At 44.2% G+C, this 25,726-nt stretch overlaps 1 protein-coding gene across 2 annotated transcripts in view; it reads left to right on the forward strand.

Moving 5' to 3' along the window:
- Positions 1-25,211, forward strand: part of DNAJB6 (DnaJ heat shock protein family (Hsp40) member B6) — a 49,241-nt gene extending 24,030 nt beyond the window's left edge. The window contains exons 9-11 of one of the 2 annotated variants that reach the window (XM_052695766.1): positions 15,991-16,197; positions 17,795-17,843; positions 23,620-23,761. In XM_052695766.1, the coding sequence (XP_052551726.1) occupies positions 15,991-16,197; positions 17,795-17,829 (242 nt within the window). In that variant the 3' untranslated portion in view covers positions 17,830-17,843; positions 23,620-23,761. Of the gene's footprint in view, positions 1-15,990; positions 16,198-17,794; positions 17,844-23,619 lie in introns of both variants that reach the window. The other variant, XM_052695765.1, reaches the window with a different exon arrangement.
- Positions 25,212-25,726: the final 515 nt, after the last annotated feature.

A 25,726-nucleotide genomic window follows, 5' to 3' on the forward strand; every position in this document is an offset into this window, starting at 1 on the left:
AAAATTAGGACATTCTGGAGTTGAGTTTGAATTCCTTCCTGTCGATGCCCATTAGTTTTTATGTTGAGCAGCCAAACTTTACCTTCTGTTTTACTCTCGGTTTTTTTTAGGCTAACACAGAGTAGCTCAAGTTAATGAGGCAATTCTGGTAGCATGGCTGCTAGTGGCAGTTCTGTACCCACATGCTTGCATTTGTTCTTAGAGATTTAAAACGTTCACTCAAGGGTAAATGGCAGATTGAAAAACTGACACTGTACGTGTGACTAAAATGCAGTAGGCTGCACCTGTTTCAGTATGTAGAATTCATTGAAACAGTACAGCTCCACAGCATGCAGCTTCATTTTTAATACGAAAATGAATCCTCATTGTATGCTTACTGTGGGTCCAACTTACATTCTTCCTTCCTATTACATATTAAATATTCAGACTTTGTCATTTTGCTGCTGAAATGAGTTTCTTTTCTCTGGAAAAATACATATATTAGATTGCTCTGAAAACTTTTGTATCAGTTCTTACTAACGTGTACTTAGCATGCGTGTTCAAAGCTGACACATTGTGGCTCATCCAGAGCAGCAGATCTCCTTACACATATATTTTGGCCCAGGTAGCACAAAAAATAACAGCAAAAGTTCCTAATTGTAGCATATGCTACACATCACATATGCAGTGGGATGAGAGCTGACAAAAATGGGTGTTGTATGATTAAAAGTATCATTTCTCATACAGGAGGGATTGATTTGAATGCCTTGGGGCACCACCCAGTTTAAATCAAACCTCTTCTGGCGGTTTGGAAAAGCTAAGATGGAGTTCTTGAATCTTTGGAATCTTTGTCACTTACTCTTTCATGCCCTGCTTCAAAGTTCATTGGTAGAACGCAATAACTTTGTAATGCTTTTTCTTGGTGCAGCCTCCTTTTGGTCTGTAGTGCATGGTGGTAACTTCAGTGCAACGTGCTTAGCTTTTCAGATTGCATGGCATCTGCCCTTCCACTTTGCTTTCTTGAAAAAGCTGTGATTTTTGCCTTAGAATGCTTCACATTTTAAAATTGTTGCAGCTGTTGTAGTTCTCAGTTCTCAGAAGACCTCATCCTTTGGGAATCACAGGCATTTTTGTGGTCTTAGAGGGAGAGCTCTGCTCTGCAGAGTGAGCACGCGTGGCGTTTGCAGGTCAGACTGCATCAGCTCGCGACTGAGGGCTTGTGTCTCAGAATGCTGAAGGCAGGACTTGTGAAAGACTTTAAAAACTCTGAATAAGCCCAAGTATATTATGTGCTTCTCTGTCAGTATTTGTGTCTGCCTGGTCCCATGTGCTTGCTTCCCTCAGTGCGGTAGCTCCAGGTGTGAGCAGAAGTGTGTCTGTGTTGCATTTCAGTGTGCTTCTGTATTCTAGACCATGACAAGGGAATTGTTTTTTGAAACCTGAACTTCCTGGATCTGTTTCTGTTCTGTCTGAAACATGAGCTTGTTTCCCATTTTGCCTTAATTTGTGAGTGTAAGATGGTGCCTAGCTGTCAGTGTTGCATTTTACAATGAGTGCGTTAGAGCTGTGTGAATGCTTACGGCCAGAGAGCTTCTCTAAAGAACGCTGTATTAATCTAGTGCTTTACCTTAGTGTTAGAATTCGTGTTAGCCTTCCTTGGGAAGTGTTTCAGAAGTGATTTTGGAAAACCTTTCTTTGGTCCTGGTGTTGTGAATGTCTTAGACTTATTGTAAGTCATTGTGTTCTTTCGGTGTAGTTGCGATGCAGACATCAGTAACTGGATAGTCAGTGCTACCCAGACTTTGAGAGTACTGTTTGCTCCCTCTGGTCTTGTTTACTTAGGGACTGATGTGTGCCCTCAAATTTGCTTTACGTAGTACTAATGTAGTTTGGGTTTCCCTGTAGTTATTGCTTGTCTTCAGGTGATTGTTTAAAGCCAAAAACCTTTTCATCTCCCATTCATAATACCTAAATGGCCCTCATGCTGCATTAGAGTTGGAACCAAGCAACCAAGCACCAAGTTAGTGACACAAACTGTTACTGATGTTACTGTCAGGCAAAAAAATAAAAGTTGCACTGTGGATTCAATTTAAAATCAGTAGAAATACATAACTTTGAGCTTTACTTAAATTAACAATTGGGGAAATACATTTTTAGAGGCTAGTGGTAACAGCTCCTAGTACTTCAGTTTGCTCTATAGCTTATCCTTCATATCAAATCACAGGTCAGAGTGCTGTCATCTGTTCTTTTCAATGCAGCCAACTTCAAATGCAACTTCATAGAAAAAGGAAAAAGGCCTGTAGTTGCTGACTTACCAGTACTTGAAATAAAGCTGAATTATTTAACACAACTGCATGTTAATTCTGAGAGAGACCAGATATTAACGATTTGTAAAGACTGCAGTAAGGATGCTGGTCTTCTACATGGTGTAACAAACGGCACGTTGTGTTCAGAAGGCTTCAGCTCCTCTTCTTATTTACTGTTCAACATGAAATATGAAACCTGCGTTATGTCTTATCTGTAGGTCAATTTGAACAGATTAATGGTGTGGGTTAAGGAGCGTAGAGCCTGAGTGTCTGTGCAGAGTTCAGGTTTTGGAGCGCACATTCCTGCTGGCCAGAAGAGTTATTTTGGTTCTGTCTGTAACCTAGTTGCCTGAAGCTGTTAGCAAAGCAGCTAAAGATGCAAAGCAGCAGCTCTGGGATAGGATTCTTCTATCTTTGCTGTAGTCACAAGCTTGACTGAAATTTGCTCCCAGAGGGGAGGTTAGCTGGAGAAAAAAATTCAAAGCCTGCAGAATCCTTACTGCATCTGTAGAGGAGCTGAGCAGATCAGTGGCCTCTCAGTTTCTCCCCAGAAATACATGCAGTGTGTTAATCATTGTAACTGATACATGGGATAAGATTAACTTGCTTATTTATCACAGGTTTATGTAACTGTCACTGTAGCCACCTCTGGTGGTTTCCATGGGCCTGTGGTTGGAAGCTGCCCTTTACTCGGAACTGAACAAAAATGAGACCATAAACTTAATCAGAATTTGTCCTGCTGTTGTGATATTTGTCTTGCTCAGCAACAGGATATTGCTTCTTATTTATGTGAAAGTACCTATTCTGTAATACTTTCACGTTTGGCCTCTGTCATTTTTCTTCCACAGGGATCAAAGCTGGGAGTATTTTAAAGTTGTTTTGGACTTCTGTTTGAAAGCTCAGCCTTTCCTCCAGACTGTCTTAGCTGTTCATAGGACAAAGTATTTTTTCTTCTAATAATACTAGCTCTCATCAGATTACATTTTGGTATTTTGATTTCTTTGGAAGTGCTCTGTCAGGTAGTTGCTCAGGCACGTCCCAGAATTATTCTGTTAATCTCTGCACACACATTTCTTGTGACTGCTTATGGGAAATATGATCAGATCCTTATCATCATATATGCTTAGTTTCAGTAGAATCATAGAATGGCTTGAGTTGGAAGGGACCCTAAAGATCATCAGGTTCCAACCCCCCTGCTACAGAAAGGAGATTCTTAAACTCTTCTGTACAAACAGGAGGTGAGCTAACGTTTAGGGAAGCAGTAGAGAGCTATAAATTCAGTTTGTTTTGGATTCATTTGGATATTGCTGGCAAGCATGGGTAATGTTCGTGCACTTCTTGGCTTGAGTCTTTAACTTAGCTACTGATCAAGGCCTAAGAGGTAGGTTTTTTCTCTCCAGAAGGTCTAAGAGAAAACAGAACAGTCATCAAATGCTTCCTTTCACAGCATACATCCAGTTGAACTTCCATTTTTCTGGCTTGTATAGTTCAGCTATACAAAAAGAAACATCCTTGGTATTCATGATGCTGCTTCGCAGTGTAACTTGCAGGGCGAAAAAACAGTAAGGGAGAAGTAAGAAACCAACTCAGCTTGTTATGGCCATAGACATAAATTCCAAAGACTTTCTCCTTTACTTGGCCTTTGCCTTATCTTGTCAGGAAAACCTGATCACAACCTGTCACAGTGGATCGAGAAGTGGGTATTTCCCACATGTGTTCACACCTCTGTGCTGGCAGATGCTGTGTGTTAATGCAGAAGCTGCTTCTCCTGCCAGGGCAGAAACAGAAGGTACTTCTGCAGCCTGAGGATGATGTGCCAAATCCAATTTGATTCTTAAAAAAGAAGTTAAAAATAATATGTATACAGGTAAGGTAGAAGTGCGTATTAAATTGTGCCTTGTTTGGAAGAACATAAATGTTTGTTTGAGGCTAGGCAAATTCAAATAAGAACATGCATTTTTTAAACACATGAATGATGAACTGTTGAAGAAAGTTCTATGAGAAGTGGTTTCTCTAGCTGATGTTGTCTTGAAGTTCATCTTTAAATTATGTTTTAGCGGGAAGCAAGTGTTCAGCTTCTATATAGTACCAAAAACTCAGGAGCCTGAGGTGCAGCTCAAGATGCAAGATACAGAGGTCCTTCAGACCTTTCTTTGTGGAGTCTAATTAAGATAGTCTCTTTCCCTGTTGGGTTAACATTCACGCATATAACATCTTTCTCATTTTGAGACAGGGGGTGCCTTAGTGATGAAGGAGTTGAAGGCATGGTTAGGGCTGTTGGAAGGGCTGGAGGAAGCAGTGTGCTTGGGAAGACAGGAGGCAACACGTGCATCTAGGACACAGATATTGTGTGATGAATGTTGGTCTAGAGCATCCAGTTAGGGATGTGTACATGCCATGAGCGGGATTTATGTGAGAAAGGTGTTCTGAACTGTTAAGGTAAGTTGTTGCTTTGTTGTAGTGGAGAGATGGGGCGTTCAGTGACAAATGGGAAACCTGGCCAAGGACCTCAGTGACTGTCCCAGAGAACTTGATTTGTAATGGCAGTGAGCCATTGTACGCCTCCTGTTTCTTTCCAACAAAACCTTTAGAGATCCTCGTTTCAGGTCCTGAGGTAAAGACTAAGAGGTTTCTTGTTAACGTAAGGTTATGACAAAGATTAATTAATTAGACTGTTCATTCAAAATATGTAGTCAAAGCTTTAATGATTTCAAGTTTTTATTCTGTGTGTGTGTTAAATCTTTAGTGGACAGCAACACACGTATTCTGAATGTGGAGTTACTGCAGTGAAAAGGGGTGGCTTTTTGTTAATTGGAGCCATTTTGGTAGTGTGCTGAATGCTTCAAGGTACATTATGTCAGAAAAAAACACTTCTACAGGGAACTGCCAGAGAAGCATCTCCTACAGGGCTTCTGTGCATGAAAAAAACCTGTCTGTAGATGATTATTTGGGTTTTGAATATACCCAAAGCTGCATTTGTTAATATTCATCCTTACTCAAATTTATTTCTAAGAGAAGCTTGTGGATAGGCAAGTTCCTGGAATTCTAACTCAGCAGCATTTGGGTCATAAAACCATAAAACACATCTTGGAACAAAATCATAAGACTTAATGTTTTATCGTATAACTTAATGGCACGATTCTGTTACTTCAAGATCCTTCCTAACTTTCTTGGGAAGGTGCCCTGCGTGGAGAGCAGTGGAACTACCAGAACTAAATCATAGTTCTTCTAAGGACAAATTAACCATGTTTTTGAGATCTCAATACTCAGCACTTAAAATATCTTTTGTGAAGTTTTCTATACAAATTACAAAAACTCTGTTTCCTCCCTACTGATTAAATAGCAGACTCCAACGCAGGGCAGCTTCACCCATATAGCCATAGCTGTGGTGACCTGGAAATTCATTAATGGAAAAGCAAATAAGTGTACGTGCCATGCTGCTCTGCCCTTTCCTGGCTTAGGAGAAGTGCTGCACAGAAATCGTTTTACACTTGAATTATGTAGCCAGTGTACACCTTGTATTTGCAGACTCTTTGTCAGCAGAAGAACCACTTCAAGACTATTATTTTTGAAAGTGTCAGGCTGTAATTTGTTAAAGCGAAATGGTTGCATCCAACTTATCCATATTTTCCAAGGAACTTCAACGTTTTTGAGTTACGTTCCATGGAGAGCCTGTTCTGAAGTTAGGAAATGCAACCTTTTGTATGACACAAGTTCCCTCCAGTTGTGTTCAGGTATTCTTAGACAAAACAAAACAATTTAGCTAGCTAGGGAATGGGGTTGAAACCAACAAACTAGGTTACTGTCTTTTCCACTGCTTGATAGAAAGGAAAGAAATATACTTCATGATACCTGTTCTTAGATTTGTGTGATGTTATGTCAATACCAGCTAATAGTGGAGGGTATATCGCTTCCATTAGCTTTTGTAAGGAGGGATATCTAATCATATATCGGCTTGGATTGGAAAGGACCTGAACAAACATAGAGCTCCAACCCCCTGCCATGGGCAGGGTTGCCAACCACTAGATGAGACTTCCCAAAGTAGTTCTAAAGCATTGGTGTGGATTTATTTTTTGATCCATTTTGAGAGTATTAGCCCAGGAGAACTGGAAGAGAATCCTGTTTTAAAGTTGAGTAATTCTCCCATATCCTACCCCAAGCAGTGTTTGCCTTTAGTAATTTTAACCACACAATTAATGGTTGCAGTACAGAGTTACGTGCCGTACAACAGGAGATGGAGATGATGTTAAATTCTTCCTCGTGCAGTGAAGCTGGCAGATAATTCTTATAATCATTCCTTAAATACGGAAATAAACCATTTCTCAGAGAGAACCTGGGTGTTTGAGCCGTCCTATTCCGGGTGAAGGAACTCAAGAACGAAAGATTCTTTGAGCGCTCTGCCGTAGTTTCCACTCTTCCCTCTCCTCTACTCTGAGATCACGTGTGTGCTTTGCTCCTTGCAATGTTTATGTAAGATGACTAGATCCCTGGTAACTGTTTTTGTAGAATAGTCACAGAGCTGAGTGCAGGGGAGGTGCTTGTTGCCCTGGGCAGAATAGTTTCCAATAGCAAAAGCCTTTTTGTTTAAGCAGAGGTAGGGGTGGGTGTGCGTTTCACCTCCCAGCCTCTTCTCTAACAAAAAGTTGCCTTTCATTCATATCTGGCTGGCCCCAGATACAGCTAACTCTTGTGTTTTCTGGGTGTGGTGCTAAAATCCTCCAAATTATTGGTGTCTCAGGTGTTGAGTATGGACCTGTAAGTAGCATGTAGCCAAGTCAGCAACTTAGAGTGCAGCTTTAATGTCAGTTAGACAGTATATTACTAACAGAGGTTAAAGCTTCTTCAGTTTTATGAGATTTGAGACACATTCCCTTAAAACAGAAACATTCCAATGGAGATGGCAATGTAGATGGACACTAAGGTCTTTGCAGGATTTTCTCTGTAATCAGACCTGTCCCAGTGTCTCTATGTTATGACCATGGGTTTATTGATCACTTCTCACTGGAGATTCAGTGTTTGAAGGCTTCCCTTCATAAGGCTGTTTCTCGACAGGTGCTGAGACTTTTTGTGTCAGTTGCTGATTTGCATGCATGAAATTGTGTGGAAATCTATTTCATTTGTTGTGCATCTGTTTCAGGTTTTCTTTTGGTACCACAGGGTCACTGCAGTACGCTTTGAACTCTGCAGAGTGAACGGTAATGATTTTTCAGAGTTGGGGAGAAATGCTGTAGTGTAAATGAGGTTTGGCTTCTTAAAGCTTAGCGAAACTTGGCAAGTGTTTCTGGGAAGGTTTTGAGTTCAGTGGTGTTGAAGAGGGAAAGGAATTAGGTTAGCTGGATCCTGCACTTTGGTCTGCTCACTGTACAGAAATGCCTGTAGTGGAACAATCCTGATGAAGCAATTTTTTTCTCTCAAATATTTATTCCACTGGTAGAGTGGGTCTGCTGACGAAGTCACTTAAGTATTTGGAAAGGCTTTTCGTTGCCTTTGCAGAACCACGGGAGGTGCGGGGTGAGCCGGTTGATGCTGAGCAGAGCTACTTCCATCAGCCGAAGGTGGTGAGTTGTTCTTCTGGCATGCAGCTGCACTGTGGGTACATCTCTTCCATGGGTGCATCTGCCTCTGCACTAAGTGCTTGTGGGCGTTAGGACACCCCGTGCTCCCCTCTGGAACTTGGCCTTCTCCAATTGCTCAGCTTTTATGGCAGCTCTTCAGTTCTGCTCTGCCCTTTTTGACACTTGGTCCCAGAGATTGTGCTCCGAAGGTGTTACTGCTGTGCTTTGTGCTTCACCCCCTGCATCCCAAAGGTGTAATAAAAACAGAAGGCAGAGATATGGCGTTCGGGATGGTGTCAGACTGTGGACAGCTTTGTGCCAGGGTTGCTCCAGTGCCTGTTGCATCTCAGGTGGCCTTCCCAGTGTCTGCGCTGAGCGTACCAAGCAGATGCTGACATCAGTGAGCTCCTCCTGCTTCACAAAGTCCTGTTGGTAGGATGCCTTCTCTTCCAGCTGGTCTCTTCAGAAGCAACATATGCAGTGACTGATGGTACTGTTACCAGACACAAAGGATGATTGTAAGTACTGCTGTTGCTGCATCACAGTAGTGTTTCTGGTTTGGCATTTGTTAAACTGAGAAAATGTTAATTTCTCTGCTTTCTACTGCTGGGTTAGTTTGGTCAGGACTTCAGTTCAAGCAGTACGCAAGTTTCTCTAACTTTGTATATATGTGTTTATATATAAGTGTGTATAAGTTGTATCAGTATAAATTGTGGATAGGCCTTAGGTTTGGAAAATACCTTGTAGTATTCCTGAGCTAGGGTGGGTTTGAAGGCGTAGGCTGAAGAGCTCAATTTAGTTTGTTTAGAACTGGAGATGCTGAACAGCAAGAAGTGGTATAGCTTAGGAGTGGTGGCACCTGTGGGGCCTGAATGCTGACTTGTAGGTAAACATTTAATCAAAATTAGCTTTGAAAGTCAACTTCCAAGATATTTTTTCCTGTAAATTGAATCTTTATTTGTCAATATTGAATAAGAATGCCTGCTAATAGCAAAGTGTTCTTTGTTGTCAGAAGGTGTCAAAAAATGGCACTGGGTTTTGCTGTGAAGGTTCATAATATACTGGCAGATCTCTGTCTCAGGGAGCGCGTGGTGTTTTCAGGGTCATTTGAAAGCTCCTGGTATTCTCTGTGTGCTCTGTAAATCAGGCAGCTGTGCAGACATTGGGACGCTGCACTGGGAGCTGGATGTCCTGTGTGTATAGTGGATGAGAAAGCGCTTACATGTTGTGGGGTATAACCAAAGAGGGTGCATAGCTCTTCTTTTTTATAATCGTATGTGAAACCCTTGGTGTCGTACTTAAGGCTCAGGTGTAAGAGAATATTTTTCAAATGATTAACCTGAAAAGATGAGAGCTTATACACAGAGCAAGGGCAATGCACCATCAAACAAGGAGCCTGCCTTGTGTCTGTAAGACTTCAGCAGCACTAATAGCCATTGGATCAGCACACAAACTTGGCAGTCTTGTGCTTTTGCCAAATTACTATGGAAGCGTTGACAAAACAGCTGTGGAAGTCATTCATCACATTTTTGTGAAGTCGCTCATAAGATTCTTTTTTCTTTTAACTGCGTGGCTTTGCTTTTTGTATCATTTCACAGCAGTCTGGATTTGCTGTACGTTAAGCCTTTGAAAACTGATTTAAATAATCAGCAGGAAGAAAAAGTAGCATAACAAAGCAGTCTGATTTGCAATCTGTGCCTTGCCCTGAACTGTTCTGGGGATGCTCCTTGGGGTGAAGGCCAATAAGAGGATACAGGACGCAATGCCTTGAGAATTTATTTTAGTTAAATGGGTTAGAGATAGGTTTGTTGTGAGAACAAAAGAGCTGGAAACCAATGAGCTTTAAGTTGTATCATAAGGGCCGGTTGGTTTTTTTTTGGCAGCAGGTGGAAATACACTGAGAGTCCTCAGAGTCACCTACTTCATCTCAGGTCTTATTTGGCATGAGAAATATAGAAAGCATTAGCTTTTAAGTAGTCTCTATGAGCAAGACCTCTGTGTGATGGAGCCTTTTGCATGTAATGAAATTCACATTGAGCAGCAGCATGCAAATGGAGACGTCTCTGCCTGATGGGAGCGTGAGGTTCGTGTTACCTGCTGGTTATACTGGGCTTTGCAGGATCATCTGGTGAGTATGTTCTGGCAGTGAGATGAATCCATGTTCTCCCCTGTCAGTACACCAGGCTGCAGCGCTCAGTGCACTCAAACAGGAGTGGCTGTAGGCATTGGTGGCTCAGATTGGATTCACGTAGGATTCATGTTGGCTCAGGCAGGGTTGAAGGATTGGACCAAGGGGGTGTAGAACACCACTCCTTGTTGGAAGGAAGCCCTTCCTGATGCACGTATCCCAGGTTAGTGGTGTCAGCAGAAGAAAAGGGGCAGCGGGATTCCCCTGCCTTCCCCTACAGTGGGAGCGTGGGTGGTGCAGGAACAGGCTGAGCACGGGTGGAGCAGGAATAAAAGGAACAAATGTGTTGCCAGCTTTAAAAGCCAGAAGGGCAGAGGATTGCTGTGCGCATTAAGCAGAAAGCACGGAGGGAACCTTGCCCTTCCCCAAATACAAGGCATGCTGCAGCCGCAGCTCTGCCCCGACAGAAATAGAAGTGCAGTGTTGACTTCAACACTCTGTCCTTTTTCCCTGTCCCTGTTCTTTCCATCACTTCTCAGTGACTTCACCACCACCTCCCATGCTTTCTCCAGCCACTGTGGGTTTGTTTTCCTTACTCAGGAAATGGGTCTGAGCCCGGCTCCCACAGCAGAGGGAACAACAACAGCCTGGGAAACCTTGCACAAAATCCCTGCAGTTACAGACTTAGCAGGGGAGGCTGTAGCAGCAGGTGGGTAACGCGTGTCTGATGCTGCACAGCTGTGAGATGAGGGAGGGACGAGGTGGGACGTCCCCATCACTGCCTGGAGAGGGCACTGATTGATGGAGAGCCCACAGCACATGCAGTTGTTAAGCAGCTCAGCACTCAGGCACTTTTCCAACTCAGTGTTGCATGGAGGACATCGGCCACCGCAGCAAAGCCCTTCATTTCCTTCTCTCTTTGAATACAACAGTGGCACTGAGGCTGGGCAGTTGCTCCGGAGGAAAAGCAATCGTTGGCAACTGGGGAAAGACAACTCAAAATGTCTGGTGCTTCACTGTTACTCCCTTACGGTTAACAAAAGCTCTGCCCAGCAGTGATGGTGCAGATTCTACAGCTGCTCTGGCATTCCCCGGATAGTTTCAGAATGATTTCAGGCCCTTTGGGCTTCAGAGGCCAATTGTGTTTTTGTTTTTTTTTGTAATTATTATTATCAGTAGATTTCAAAATGGCTGCTTTTCCTCTAAGCATCGTGGGAAATCCCTGCTTCCTTGTGTTGAGCTCCCGGCGGAGAAAGCAGCTCAGCCTTGCTCTGGGTTCTGCTGTAGCTGCTTGTTGCCCTGGGGTTCTGTCCGTGCTGCATGGCATCAGGCACAGAGCTCTAAGAGAAGGAGCGACAGAAGCTGTTGATCTCTGGGCGTTGCTCAGGTTCCTCTAAAGCACCGCATTTCCCAGCAGTGTCTGATCTGAGTCACAGAAGAACCCTGCTCTCTCATCCACCGAGGTAAATATGAACACAGAACTGTTGTCACAGCAGAAAGCTGTATCGCTATGGCAGTCTTATCAGCAGGTTGTGACACTTGTGACAGATAAACATCCTCCAGTGGGGATTTTGTTCTCAGCATGGCCCAGATCTCCCCATAGCACCGGGAGCAGTCAGTGAGCACACAGCCTCACTGCAGTGGCCCCAGAGGGTTCAGTGCTTGTGAATCGCCTCGAATCTGAAAGTGTTAGAAAGGCATTTGGGCACACTCAAGGCCATAACTGAGAAAGATAGGAGCAGGGCAAAGTTCTCATGGGTCACAAGCTGGCACGTGGGAGCCTTAATGTGTCGTCTGGTTTCTGTGCTGTCTTTCTTAGTGCAGGAGATAATCCTGTGTTGGTTTTCTTTTTCATTAAGCACGCAGAGAAATGCCATGCGAACAGTAAGGCTGCAGTGCGGGAGCCACCAAGTCTCAGCTTCCTTTTGCACGGGAAGTGGTGGTAAGCTGAAATATGGGGTTCAGTATCCTCAGGATGTTTACCTCTGTTTGCTCTCCTTCTTTTAATTACTATCTTGCCATTAATTACTACTGATTCCTAGTAGGAATTCGGTTCAATTCCAGAAAGCCAGGATATACACTAATTAACAGAAAATAACGATGCTATCGTTATAAAAAGTGTTTTTAGTACGAACACGTACATATTTGGTGGGCAGGGCTGCTCCATTTCAAAATGAGAACCTTTTACACAGGTGATGGCATCACCAGACTTGTGGTGCAGGAGTGCTCATTAGCCACGTTGGACAGGTGATGCAGCCATCAGTAAAGAGCTGTTTCTTCCCACAGCACCTGACTGCTGAGGCATCAGCCACTCCAGCATCGCTGCCTCCCACTTCATGGATGCAAATGTGAGGCGCTTCATGTGCCTTGAAGGAGACACAAATGCTGGGGTTGAGCCCCAAAAAATCCCAAACAGCGTTAGTTAAACCATATTCTAAACAGTCAGAAATCAGCCCTCGCCGTGGTGTGCAGCAGCACCTCATTGTCCTCATTCTCGTTGCCATGTCATTCCCAGTAGGTGTCATTTCTCCTGTGAAGAAAGGCTGAGGAAACTGGGCTTGTTTAGCTCAGAGAAGAGAAGGCTTCACAGAGACCTCATTGTGGCCTTCCAAAATTTGAAGGGAGCGTATAAAAGGGAGGGGGAATGACTGTTTACAAGGGTAGATAGTGATAGGACAAGGGGGAATGGTCTTAAACTGAGACAGGGGAGGTTTAGGTTAAATATTAGGAGGAAGTTTTTCACACAGAGGTGGTGAGGCACTGGAACAGGTTGCCCAAGGAGGCTGTGGATGCCCCATCCCTGGAGGTATTCAAGGCCAGGCTGGATGTGGCTCTGGGCAGCCTGGTCTGCTGGTTGGCGACCTGCACATAGCAGGGGGTTGAAAATGGATGAGCATTGTGGTCCTTTTCAGCCCAGGCCATTCTGTGATTCCCTGATTTCCATTTCCCAGGAGTGGATATGGGCCCCTTGGCTCTTTGGCTCCCTGGAGCACCCACCCCAGCTAAGCATCGTGCTCACACTCTGCATTCAACCCAAGAAATCCATTCGTTGCCCAGTAAGTCAGAGTTGGCAGTGAGTTTTCCGATAACATTCCCCCACGTGATGGGCAATATTGCCCTCTGCTGGTTAATGACAGCTTAAAAAGGCTCTGCTCCTTCCCCCCCACGCTGCAGCTCTGCTACCACAAGCTGGTTTTCAGTCCCGGGGTCTTATTTGGTGCCATGAGACATCGCACCCTTCGGTTTCATTATCAGCAGAAGCAGCTTTCCATTGGGAGCACCTGAAAATCAAACTCTGACGACTGTTTTTAAAGGTTAGGGCCGTCATTCCTGAACCCTCATTTTCAGAACTAACCCCTTAGAAGCATAACTTCTCTGAGCTGGTTTTGCAAGTGAAATAGCTGTGAGGCTTTTAATTAATATTTGCATTGGTTAATGAGATCTTCTGCGTATGGCAGATGTAAGCTGGACCCCAGGAGCTGCCCCATCCCCTGGTTTTGTGGCACGTAGGGGCTGGGCTGAGTTAAAAATAAGCTGATGGAAAGAGTATTATTTTTAACCCAGGTCGGTCCCCACTATGGGACTGCACACGTGGGTGCTCTGGGCAGCTGAAGGACGGTGACCCAAGGGTGCTTTGGAGCAGTGCTGTCTCCAGAATTTGTTCCTCAATGCCTTTTCCTGTGCAAATGTCAGTGCAGGCAAAGCTCTGGCAGTGCTGCAGCACTTCTTGGTTGCTGCACTTTCTCATGATAAAAGCTTCTCAGCTAAATCTCATCATTGCAGGTGGTACAGCTGGTTTTATTCCTGCTCTGCCCTGAGTTCTTTAAACCTTAAATGTGCACTGGGAGCACCTGATGGAGGGGGCAAGAGAGCCACAGAGCTGAGAGCATAGCACCGGGAGGAATAAGGTTATTTTGAATTCTTCAGACTGTTGGTTTCACGCTGTCTGGATTAGAGGAGAGCTATTGGGATTGATCTCTTACACAGCTGGGTGTAATTTATTGGGGTGTGTGCAGAGCACCTGGTCTCATAGCCAATTGCATTAGGTATTTGTGAGTTTAATTGGGGTGTGATGCACAGAGAGCTTTAGGGCCTGCAATGCAGTGCAGTTCTCCTTCCTGCACTTGCTTGTCAGTACAAATGCTGCACATTCATCACACAAGACTTATATATTGGGAGGAAAACAATGTGGTTTGTGTTTCTGTGGGAGGAATGTCTCAGTTCTGGTGCACTGTTAGGACGTGAACAATCTTGACTGGTTTTTGCATGTACGATTGCTGTTATGTGGCTTTACTATTCCTTCTCATCCCTGGTGTCTCACTGGCTTCACCTTAATAGAGCCAGCATCACCAGACTGACACGTGCTTCAGTGCTGTTTGTATAACGTGCGAGTGTGAAACCCTGTAGGATCTTATGGGAAATTGGGAATTGCTGGGGGAGGTTCTGGTTGGATATTAAGAAAAAAAATCTTCTCAGAACGAGTGTTGGGCAGTGGCACAGGCTGCACAGGGAGATGGTTGAGTCACCATCCATGGAGGTGTTCAAGAAATGTGGCGATGTGGCCCAGCGGGCATGGTGGGATGGGTTGGACTAGATGATCTTGGTGGTCTTTTCCAGCCTTTATGATTCTATGATTCTATCCCCTGAGCTTTTCCTTGCCCGCTGCCTTGCTGTCCCCATGCGATGGCAGTGAGCCGTCCCCTGCTGCAGTGACCAGCGTGCCAGCAGCCTCATGCTGGCGTGGTGTTTGGACATGGGGACGTGAGCCACATGCCGGATCCCTCCTCTCCCCGAGGCCTTATGTTGTGCTGTGAAATGACTTCTTAAAAAATACCTTGCCTCCTCTTCCTCATGCCCTCAGAAGCATCTCCCAGGGTACGCTTACAAGGTAAAGACGATGCCGCCTGCTTGGTTTGGGAGCGTCGGTTGTTTGGTGCACACCGTGGCTCTTTCTGCAAACGTGGTCCTTCTTCCATCTTCAAAGCATTTTCCAGCTGTGAACTAAGAGCACACGCACTTGCTGAGAGCACACACCCCTCCCGAAGCAGCTGATGCCCAGGAGAAACCTCCCCAGCGTGACACATCGCTTTTGATGCAAACAAAATGACGCCGTATTTCATCAGCGCCATTAAAACTATTTAAGTAATTGAATTAATGACACTTCCAATAGCCTTTAGGAGACAAATCTGATACACGCCCTTCTTTTCAGTTTTTCTTTCTGTTTTCTTATTGTTTTCTTGTTTCCCCCATGCAATGCTTTCATTTGTGATCTTACCATTTGCTTTTTGATGTGTGGGTTTTGTGTTAAGTAGCTGATTTCCGTACTTCACAGCATTGGTACTGCTGTATATTCTGCAGCAAGAGTGTCTTCATTTGCAAAATACCATGAGAATGACTGGGGTGCCTCATCTTTCATAGTACTTTTTCCAGACATTGGGTTTCAGTTTACTTTGCGTCCATTCTTTGGAGAGTGCATCCATTTTAGTCCTTGAAACATGCTTATCTTTGGCATCTTCAGCCTGGTTTCCCACCCTCATTTGATCTCCAGTGCTTCTCCACCACCTTTCCAGCTATAAATATCCAGCATCCATCCCCTGTGAGCCCACGTTTGTTTTATTTTTCCCACATGGTCCCCATAGCTAGCCTAGCATGAGTATTTCTCTCTATCCCTCGCCCTCAAACAGGGCTAAACCTTCCTATGCAGATTGTCAAGACAAGGGGTGACAAGCTGTGCTGTGTACCATTGCAGTATTGCCCAGGACAAGGTGCTCAGATTGCTCGCCCTGCCTATGTCAGGGTGGCCCCAGTATGGTGAGAAGCAGCTGACGGAGCCTTCAGCTCCAGGCACTCCCCTGGCTGCAGGCAGACCTGGAGACAGCTCTGAAGCCCTCTGCATGAGTGGGCAGATGGCCCAGGCAGGAATTCAGTGAGGCCCTTTTTTCAGCCCAAATTTCCATCGTTTCACGTGAGCCTTCAGCATTCCGGATGCAGCTCACTTTTCTCGCTCTCTTTGCTTTTCCAGGTGAGGCAAATGAAGAAGCCTTTGCTGAGGAGTGCCGACGGAGAGGACAGCACGCCCTGCCCTTCCAGCCCACCAACACTCGCCTGCTGAAGCCACACAAGCCTGCCAGTTCCCCCAGATATGCCTATCATTACAATAGCGATGAGGTGGAAGAGCAAGAAAAAAGCCGGGTTGCAAGCAGCTTGGAGAACCCCTTTTATTTATCAGGTGTGCAAAATCATGTTGATGAGAAATACGCAAAAAAGGATTCACCAGTTAGCCCAAAGGGGAAAAACAAAAGCCAGGCCAGGGGGTGTTGCTGTGTGACTTAATGCTGGCACCCAGTGGATAATAAACAGCCGCTTGAGTGCCTTCGTCTGCATTAGCTATGCTCATCCACGTAGCCTAGATTCACAAATGCTCTGGGATCCCCAGGGCCTGACCCAAGGATCCAGGATAAACTTTGTTTTGTTATGCTGCTGAAGTGCCCATGCTCTTTGTTCTTAAAAGTGAAGGCCTGTTAGGGAATAACTAATCGCAGTACTTTGCACATTCATTTATTTAAATAGTGCTTGGTTTACTTGCTGAAGGAAAAGTTCAGCAGCTTCATATTAATTCTGGAAGCTGCAATTTTGGGCATCTAAATCCTAATTAAGGGGGCCGAGACTGTTCAGGCAAACAAGGAAGTGTAGCAATTGGCCTGGTTATTTTTGGAAGTGCTTAGTCCTTTGATGTACTTCCCGTCTGTAATGTTTTGGCAATATAATCCAGAGGCTATCTCGGGCAACAGAACCCTCAGAGCCACTTGATTTAATCAGAACATGCAGTCAAAGCTCGCTCAGGACTGCCAGGACAGGTTACTGTGTTAGTGACTTAGCACTGGCATGAGCTGACCAAAGAGGCTGTGAGGTGTTCATGGAGATCTCCAGAAGCCACCTGGATGTGGTGCTGGGCACCTGGTGGGCAGGGGTTGGGCCAGATGGACCCAGAGGTCCTTTCAACCTCAGCCATTCTGTGCCTCTGCAACATGAAGATGCCTTGGTTCGTGGAAGCCCACGCTCGGGGCCCTTCTCAGCAGAGCTGGGTTGGGTGAACTGCTGGGAGCTATGAGTGCCTGGGCTCCTCAGGGCACACACAGTGCATGGGAAAGGTGTGCTGCAAAAAAATGAAGGAAAAATATCCTGTTCCCCAAAACACACGCACATGCACACACGTTCCCAATGCTATACCTAATTCTATTGTGTTTGAGCCTTTAAATTTAGCACCTTATACTGTACAAACAACCTACAAATACCATACACAATGCCAGCTTGCAAAAATATTCAAATAAATGTTTTCCTGGTCAGTTGCTAGAAGTTTAGTTTCATGAGGGATAGCTAATTTGATTTGATCTTTAAGAAAAAACCACGAAACTCCAGAATCCTCCACCTAATCCCTGAGCTGATGTACTGAAGGCCAGGGTTTCTGTGTTTCAGATTTTTGTGTTTGTAGCTGGCAAAAATACCCAATAACTTGGCTCACTCTATGGGGGACTTCAAGTTCCCTGTGATCCTAACAATGTTTTGTACTAGTTCCCAAAGAACAATTTTTGGAGCTGTTATAACGTTGCTCTGGGCTTCTAGCTGTGAGTCTGTTTATGTTCCAAGGTGCACAAGTTTGCAATTAAAATGAATTTCCTGAATTATTTGCACAATCCCCAAATCCTCCGTCCTGCCAGTAGAATGCCATAAAACAGATACAAAGATTCAGGGTTGAGAATAGGATTGCAGTCAAGACTATGATTTTACTGTTGCTTTAAATGTTTTGCCTGCTGTTCCTCTGATAGACAGACAGTGGCTGCTGAAGGACTGGTCGAGTTAGTCATAAAAACCTACGTGAGTGTCTTAATCTCTGCCTGGGAAGTTCATGCGTGAGCCCTGGCCAGCAATGCTGTTCTCTTCCGTGGGTGCTCACCGCTGTCAGCTCAGCAGGCTCCACAGCTCTCTCGCTGCACAGACCACTTGCTTGCTCCCACTTGGCTTCTCATTTATCACCACGACAGCTGCCGTGCGCGGGGGAAAGAGCCGCATCGTTCTCTGCCTTGATGCAAAGCTGTGGTGGAAAATAGCAGAGCTCCATGGGCTCGGCCTGGCGCGGCTCCACTCGGATGGGATCGTTTTTGCCACTGCTGGCACGTGGCCTTTGGCAGCGATTGCTGCACGGCAGTTTTAGATGTTGTCCCTGCTGTAGCACCCAAAGCAAGTTCTCAGTGGTTAATGAGTCACCTGCAGTGAAATGGTCCTCTTTACCCAGCTTAAGGAGTGGGAATGCTTGAGTTTTAATTTGTTAGTCCTTAGCAAATTGAATTGGAAGGGCTGGGGGTAGGTTTCATCTTGGCTGTGTGGTGAAGCCCATGTCTCTCCAGTGCTGACTTTCAGACCAGACGTGCAGTGAATCCTCTCCGCAGCGAGGGCTTTCAGTCATTGCAGTGAGGTTGTAATACAAAACTAATTCATTTGGATCTGATCTTCCACCTTAGTTGAATGCTTTGCATTTTAGTAGGAATTGCTCCAGGTTTCATGTTGTTATTGGTTTCATAATGGTCTTTTAATAAAACTTCAGCTTGTGTTCTGAGGTTGCTGAGAACAGTTCTCTAGCTCCAAACAGATAACTTTTATGGCAAGAACTCAGGTACTGCTAGTAGTGCACTCCCAGACTCTGGTATTCATCTGAGTAGGGTATCCAAGTTGTACCGTATTGGTACAGCACAGACCTGGAGGTTGCAGCTGCTAATGGGACTGTGACTTGGGAATTTTGATCCACATCTAGCAGGAATGATTTAAATACTTAACTTGTAAAAATAGTGGAAAATACTTGATACAAAAGATCGTTGTTTGCAAGATGATATTGCAAGGTTTGCTCTTCCTTTTGAATGAAATAGCTTGCGATAACCTAAAGCTTACAACATTAATATTTCATTTCTGGTTCATTTTCATCTGCTGGCATCACCAAAGGAACCTCTTCAAAAGAATGAGCTTAACTAATCCTGACCCTTACTGGCCTGGGTTCCTCTGCTGGAAAGTTGAGCTATTCAAGCTTCATTACGTCTTTAACACAGCGTCCGTTCTTCTTACCGACATATGATTTCCTGAATTACGCATTACTAACTAGTAAATTTGAAGTGCTGGTTGTCCAGACTAATTGCCTTGTAATTCCCCCTTCTATTTGGATATGTAATGGAAAGTAAAGCCGCTTTGTTTTCTGTAGAAGCCTAATACATGAGGAATGCTGGATGTGCGGGTGTGATGGGAATGAACTCTCCCGTTGCTCTGTGTCCCGCAGTGTGGCTCCCTGCCCCGCTCCTTTGTGGGCAGAGGGTGGGAAGAATGCCTGGGCTCGTTGCCTCCCTGGCTCTATTGGAGCTGCCATTGTGCATGGTTTTTTTTTTGTCTGCTGGTAGTAGAGCATCCCATTACCCTTTTGCTTCCCATAGAAAGTGGCTGGATTGCACATGGAAGGGCTTCCAAGCCTTGCAAGCTTTTGCTTGCCATGTGGGAGTAAAACCTTGGACTCTATTCAACAATGTGTTACCTTAATTAAGAGCAGGTAAGCAGGTTGTATCTGGCTTGGTATGTTCTTCTAACAATTCTTCGCAGAATTGGTAATGAAAATAGTATGGTGAGCAAGCATGAAGGAAGGCCCCAGTAAGTTGCTACAGTTTTTTCAGTCCCCTAAAAGATCAAAGTGTGAATTACATCACAGGGTTGGACAGTGAAACTGGAGAACTCATCCCTTGGATTTAACAGCCAAGGTGATTAAACAATGTAGTGGCATACCTAGACAGGGTGGGATGTTTTGTCACTGCAGCCCTTTACATAAAGGCAGGCTCTTTTTCCACAACGCTCTACGGCATAGGCAGCAGCACCACGTGGTTGTGGTGAGAGGATTAGTAGGTCAAATTGTGATCTCTGTTGGGCCATGGCTTGAGCTGAAAGCAGGGAATGTGAAAGTAGAGCTCTAATTGTAAACTGAGTCACATGCATGAAATTATACTCAAGATGTGACTGGGGGTAAATTTTTGTAATGGTGTTTCTGAAAATGGCCAGGCTGCAGTAACAGCTGGTGGCTCCAGCTCAGATAAGCTAGCAAACTTTGAAATTACTTTTACATTTATTGTTTTGATTAGAGAAATACCTCTAAGAGCAGAAAATTAAGCAGCGTGGTCTTCAAAATCCAATTTGCACAATGATCTTTTGGCCCATTAAAGGTCTGTGTGCACGCTGGGGCCTCCTGGCTTGTCCCTTTGGATCCATCGCTGAAAGTGATATACCTCACTTGCCATTACCTCCCAGGAATGTAATGAATTCAGTCTGAAAATAACTGTGCCTCTGCAAGGTACAAATGGCTGAGTGGTGACAAACCAGGAGAAAAGCCAACCTGGGACTCAGCAGAGAGGCTGCCCAGTTTGTTTTGGTCCTTGTTGAGTGGTTGAGGGTTTTGCTACAAAGTGTTGGACGTTGGCTTCAGCTTTCATCAGCTTTCTGAAGACCAGAATAATTTCTGTGCTCTTTATGGTTCTTTTGGAAGTAGAAAAGAGGGAGATGAAATGGAGAGTGGTTCAGCAGATGCTGTTCATTGTAGACAAGAATGATCCAGGTTGTAAAGCAGGTGTAATTCCAAATGGTGGATTCTTGCTTTATCCATTCCTGGCAGCTGACAGCAGCAAGAAAGTACCATGTTATTCTGTTATCTACCTTCACTTGAATGAGTCTGATTCCAAGTATCAAAGCTTTGGGAAGCTCTCAGAAACCATTTTTCCTCCACCCTCTCCTAAGGCTCGTTATCTCAATAGAATGCAATTCTAGAGTTTAGATGGATAACAATTACTTCCAAGGGGGAAACTTGCCAAGCCACTCTCCAGGACCAGGACTGCTTGGTTGAAGCCCGCTCAGCTGGGCAGCAACTATGGCAAGTTTCCATGAGCACTTTGTGATGCTGGCGACCCACCAGGACACGTTTACTACAGATTAATCAAACAGTAATGGGGCTGCTGCTTTCTGATTCAGATTTTGTTCTCTCACGACTTTGGGGCTAGGCTTCTAAAGCCAGGCAGCTAAATATGCTTGTAATTAGTGCTGGTTGAAGCAGTCCAGTGAAAGGTTACATCTTTTGTGTGCAATTCTTATTTTTGTTAGGAGCTGCTCCACTTGTTTGGATCAGTTTTCTGGCTGTTATCACCCAGCATAGCATCGCCGGAGCTAACGGACAAAGTTCGACCTATCCTTTCTTCTTTGGTGAGGGTAGAAAGGGAAAGGGTTGGGAGTGAAATTATTTATCACAGCAGGCTCGAAGCAGAAAGGACCTGGCAGTTTTCTCCTGAGGAATACTCTGTATTTGTGTGTTATCTCCTATTTTGGCCAGTCTGCTTCTGTGTGTCAGCGATAACACTTGAAAGATTTCCACTTTTTCCCCTTATCATTCCTGAGCTGGTAGGAGACCGCATTGTCAAATACCTAGATATCTTCATACTGCGTTACTTTAACATTTGAATTGTTTCATTTGTAAGACAATGAATTATGTGGTATTCACTTTGAGCCATGATTTACATTTGACTCACAATGTTCTTAAGGAAAAGTTGCTGGGATTGCTTTCACAACCTCACGCATTTGAAGAAAGTAGATGAATGCACAAAAAAAGAAATTGATATAAAATAGCCGTATCTGAAGCAATCATGCCCTGTGTGTAAGCCTCTTGGAATGCCAACAGTGTTGTGAAAATGAAAAATGACAAAATTATGACGCAAATAACCTGCTAGGGTTTAATGATGCTTTCCCAAACACGTGTTAATGTTTCATCGTTATTACGTGAAGTAGTTCTGATCAGTTGATATGATGCTGTTTTTCCCTCTGGTGAAGAGGAGAATCCTTTGAATAACACTCTTTGGATGACCAACCCTCAGGAGCCGGCATGTCTCCTCTGCCTCCATTGGCCTCTGTGGGAAAGCCAAGAGATAAGCAAGCCTTTCTGGGCTGTGTCCCTTACAGCATCTTTTAACGCCAAGGGATCCCAGTTTTGACAACGTATGGCAGACTGAGGGGCTGACATGGAAGTAAACTTTGTGGATGGAGCTACTGAGGAGATATTGAGGCAGTGTTGCCTGGAATGGGGCTCTGTCAGGAGGATGAGTGGGCACCAGGCAAACAGATCATCATCTGCAGTTCCACAAAGCGCTGGCACTTTTTCCATTTCTTAAACAATAGCAATGTTTTCCACTCTAACTTTGCACAGGCTAATCACTCATGGCAGAATTTCTAAATAAACATCCTGGTTCTTGACTCAAATGATTGCAAAAGGTGAAGTAATACTGTTGACACAGCGTAGGAGCTAGAGTGATAACCTTGGAGCAGTTTCTCTTTGCTGCAAGGGAGTGTATTTCCTCTCATTCTCGAACATTTGCTAGCATCTGAAGTGGCTTTAGCCCAAACACTATTGTGTGGTTCTGCTGAAGCCTTAAACTAAGGAACTACAGCTCAACAAAAGTAATTGTGCTTGGGAAGGGCTCCTCTAGCGTGACCTCAAAGCATCCTGGTGATCATGGCTCTCTGACCTCACACCATTTCCTATTTCCACCTTCATTTTGCTGTCAGTGCTAACTGGAAGGATCAGCTGTGATGAGGTGGCATTCTCAGGGTCCCTTCTAACTGCTTGCAGACCAACTGGAGAGCAGAAGCAGAATTCCAGACAGGCAGAGCTGTGCCCTTGCTGGCCATTCTCCAACTCGCAGCCTGGATCCCATGCGTCTTTTAAGGACCCCATTCCCTGTGCGGAGCACACAGATTCCCAGGGGCAGAACACTGCTGAGTTGGAAGATCCCTCTTGACACCTCATGGCATGATTTGCTTTTGGTTATCTGAGGGAAATGCGTGCTACCTCTAGGTTGAGATTTCAAAGTGCACTTGGTAGTTACGGTGCTGGTCCAGCACAGTACTGGCAAGGCTGCGCTTTGCTGCAAACTTGGAGGAGAGGACATGATGCAGAGCAGGAACTGTTCTCCATGCATTTCTCTAGGTTGAAAACCAGTGTTGGGATGATGATCACATGGCTGGAAGCTTGTGCCTATTGAACCAGTAGCAAGTGTTGCTTGAACATAATGCTTCCATGAGCTGCAGTAGAGTATAGCCTATGGTGCATTGTTAAGCATGAGCAGGATGGTGACCTGCATGTAAAATGCATATTGGTAAACACAGAGCACCTTATTTGCTCAGAGTTCTCAGCATTCCCTATTCTTTAAATGGAAATGCAAATATTGTGGTAACTCTTTAACTCCTGTGGGCAGGAAACACCAGTACTGAAATGGCTCCTGTTGCGTAAGTCTTACTTATTGCTTCCGTTCGGAAAATCATTCTGGGTTTGCATGTGTTCTGATTTTGAAGCTTTTCCTGAATGGCTTTGAAGTCTTTTGAAAGTTCTCAGGTATTTTCAGACTTCAAAGATAGATGCGGTTTTCTTTCTATCCTAGTAGAACAGATGATTTAAAAACAAACCAACGAAAATGGGAAAGCCCGATCTTTTCTTTAAGACTCCTTAAACCATTCAGAGAATGTGTGCTTTTGATAGATAGAAAAGGCCATGGATACTGTGCATGGTGTTTCACAAGCCCTGTTTCCTTAGGATACAAAGAAGGCAGCAAGAGGAGGAAGCAGAAGCAGAGAGAGGAACAGAAGAAGAAGAAGTCAACCAAAGGGAGTTACTAAAATGGACATCTCTGCTATGCCAATCCCTTTATTAAAACGGCAACTTACGTTACATTTGAGCACACCTCTTCTGTGTATATTTTTCAATTGTTCACACTGCTAGTAAGGAAGTGACTCATGTTTAAGACTGTACTAAAATTGCACTATATTATTCTTTTCAGTTTTCACGGAGTGGCTTTCTTGCCAGTCAGGTTAAGGAGTTTGGACGGGGCTGATCGTGGTTAGAAGTGTGTTATGTTTGAAGATTGGAGGGTATTACAGAATCTTGTACCTCTTCCTTTCCTGGGACTGAAGTTCCCCTTGCCTAGAATTAATTTGTTTTGTGGGATACAGAGGGTTGTGCAAACACCTGTTTGTTCAGTCACCCCCAGCATCACCAGCAGGCTTGCTGGAAGAAGAGTAAAGCACCAATCCTGTTCCCTCCATCACTGGGGGTAGGACTGAGACGTGAGCTCTCTCAAATGGTAATTTATGCAAACTTAATAAATGACTTCAATGTTTTTTTCTTTTTATCACCCAGGCAGGGCAGCAAAGGTTTGTCCCCGCTATCGGAATGATCCTTCATTTTAAAGTGTATGATGAAGTTGCATCCTTTGGTTTTAACAAACTTGGCGTAATTATGGTCTGTAAGCACTCCTACTGATTTCTGCAACTGTGGTTGACTCCCGATGAATCATTTAGTGAAATCATTCCTTATTTTAAAATTTTGCTTTCAGAAACTAGAGACAAATGACCTAAGTGCCACTTTACAACTGCTCTTCCTGCTGAGTAGATTTTAGATAATGAACATATTTCAGAATCCGTGTAAGATTTTATCAGGTTGTTTCTGCAAAGAACTCGCATCTTTATGTATGAAAGCATTCTGTGTCACTTTTATTGCAGGACTTTTTTTTTTTTTAATTTGAAAACGTGTCTTCAGTTTAAAGGAAATCTGCATTTTCTGGCTAGGTTACTTCCTTGCTTCCCATAATTCTCTCATGTGCATGATATATTGCTTCCCTTAACCTTCTAGTTTGTACAAAGCCCTTCTGTTGCCTTAAGCATTTACCTGCATGTTTCTTGTCAATATGTTGCCTCTCTTAACCTCCAGGCGGGAGTTAGCAGCCCATGGTTTTGTGTTGTTCCTTGTGTCTCCTCTCGCCAATGCGCTGTTGATGTAACAGACTTACACCTGGCAATATTGAAAGTCTGCAGTTCTTGGAGAAACTCACTCATCCTAATAGAGCAATGCATATAATGGTGTAAGGAAGGAGCTAAACAGAAAAATCAAGTCTGCATTTTAGCATGGTTTGATATAACAAATTCTGTGCCTGGTACTGAGCAGTTTAGCTTCAAATACATGACATAATGTAACCTTACGCAAACATATAACCATAAATGAACTGTTAGGGTGTTTAAATTAAGCTCGATATGAAATAAGCCTGAGTACCAGTTTTCTGTCACTTAAGTATCACTTTTTCATTTTGTGCAGTGTTACTAATATTTAAAAATAAAGAAAATTCTCCTTTATACTTTGTCCTCTTGCACTGTAATGTAGACTAGAGCTGACACCAGACGTTCATGTTTAATTTCAGTTATGGTTTAAGCTGTAGGCACAAAAGAGAAAGCCCACCTGAATAAAATACCCACAGCCTCACCCCCACGATGGCTCTTGTTGAATCCATGAGCGATTTGATACAGACCCCATGTCAAATGGCTGATACTGGAGAGCTAGGGTTTATCCTTGATACATTGCCATAGTACCATATGCATCATATGGAGCTTGCATGTTAGCTGTATGAGGGTCATACTGAATAGTACACAGCACTTTGAATTACATCCCATTTAAATCTCATTCTGCATTTTGTGAGGAGTCCCCACCAACAGGTATGTCAATTTTAAGCTGTCAGAGTGCTTTTTTTTCCTGAGGAAAATGGTGCATGTTGTGGAAAAGCAGGAGAGATGAGAAAGGGAGAGTGACACCAGCCTAGGGCTGTCTCCCCACATTGTCCCCATGCTCTGAGCAGCCTTGTATCACAGAACAG

This window comes from Tympanuchus pallidicinctus, unplaced genomic scaffold (assembly GCF_026119805.1).
Source record: "Tympanuchus pallidicinctus isolate F22 unplaced genomic scaffold, pur_lepc_1.0 scaffold3, whole genome shotgun sequence".
In the NCBI taxonomy this organism is placed as follows: Eukaryota; Metazoa; Chordata; class Aves; order Galliformes; family Phasianidae; genus Tympanuchus; species Tympanuchus pallidicinctus.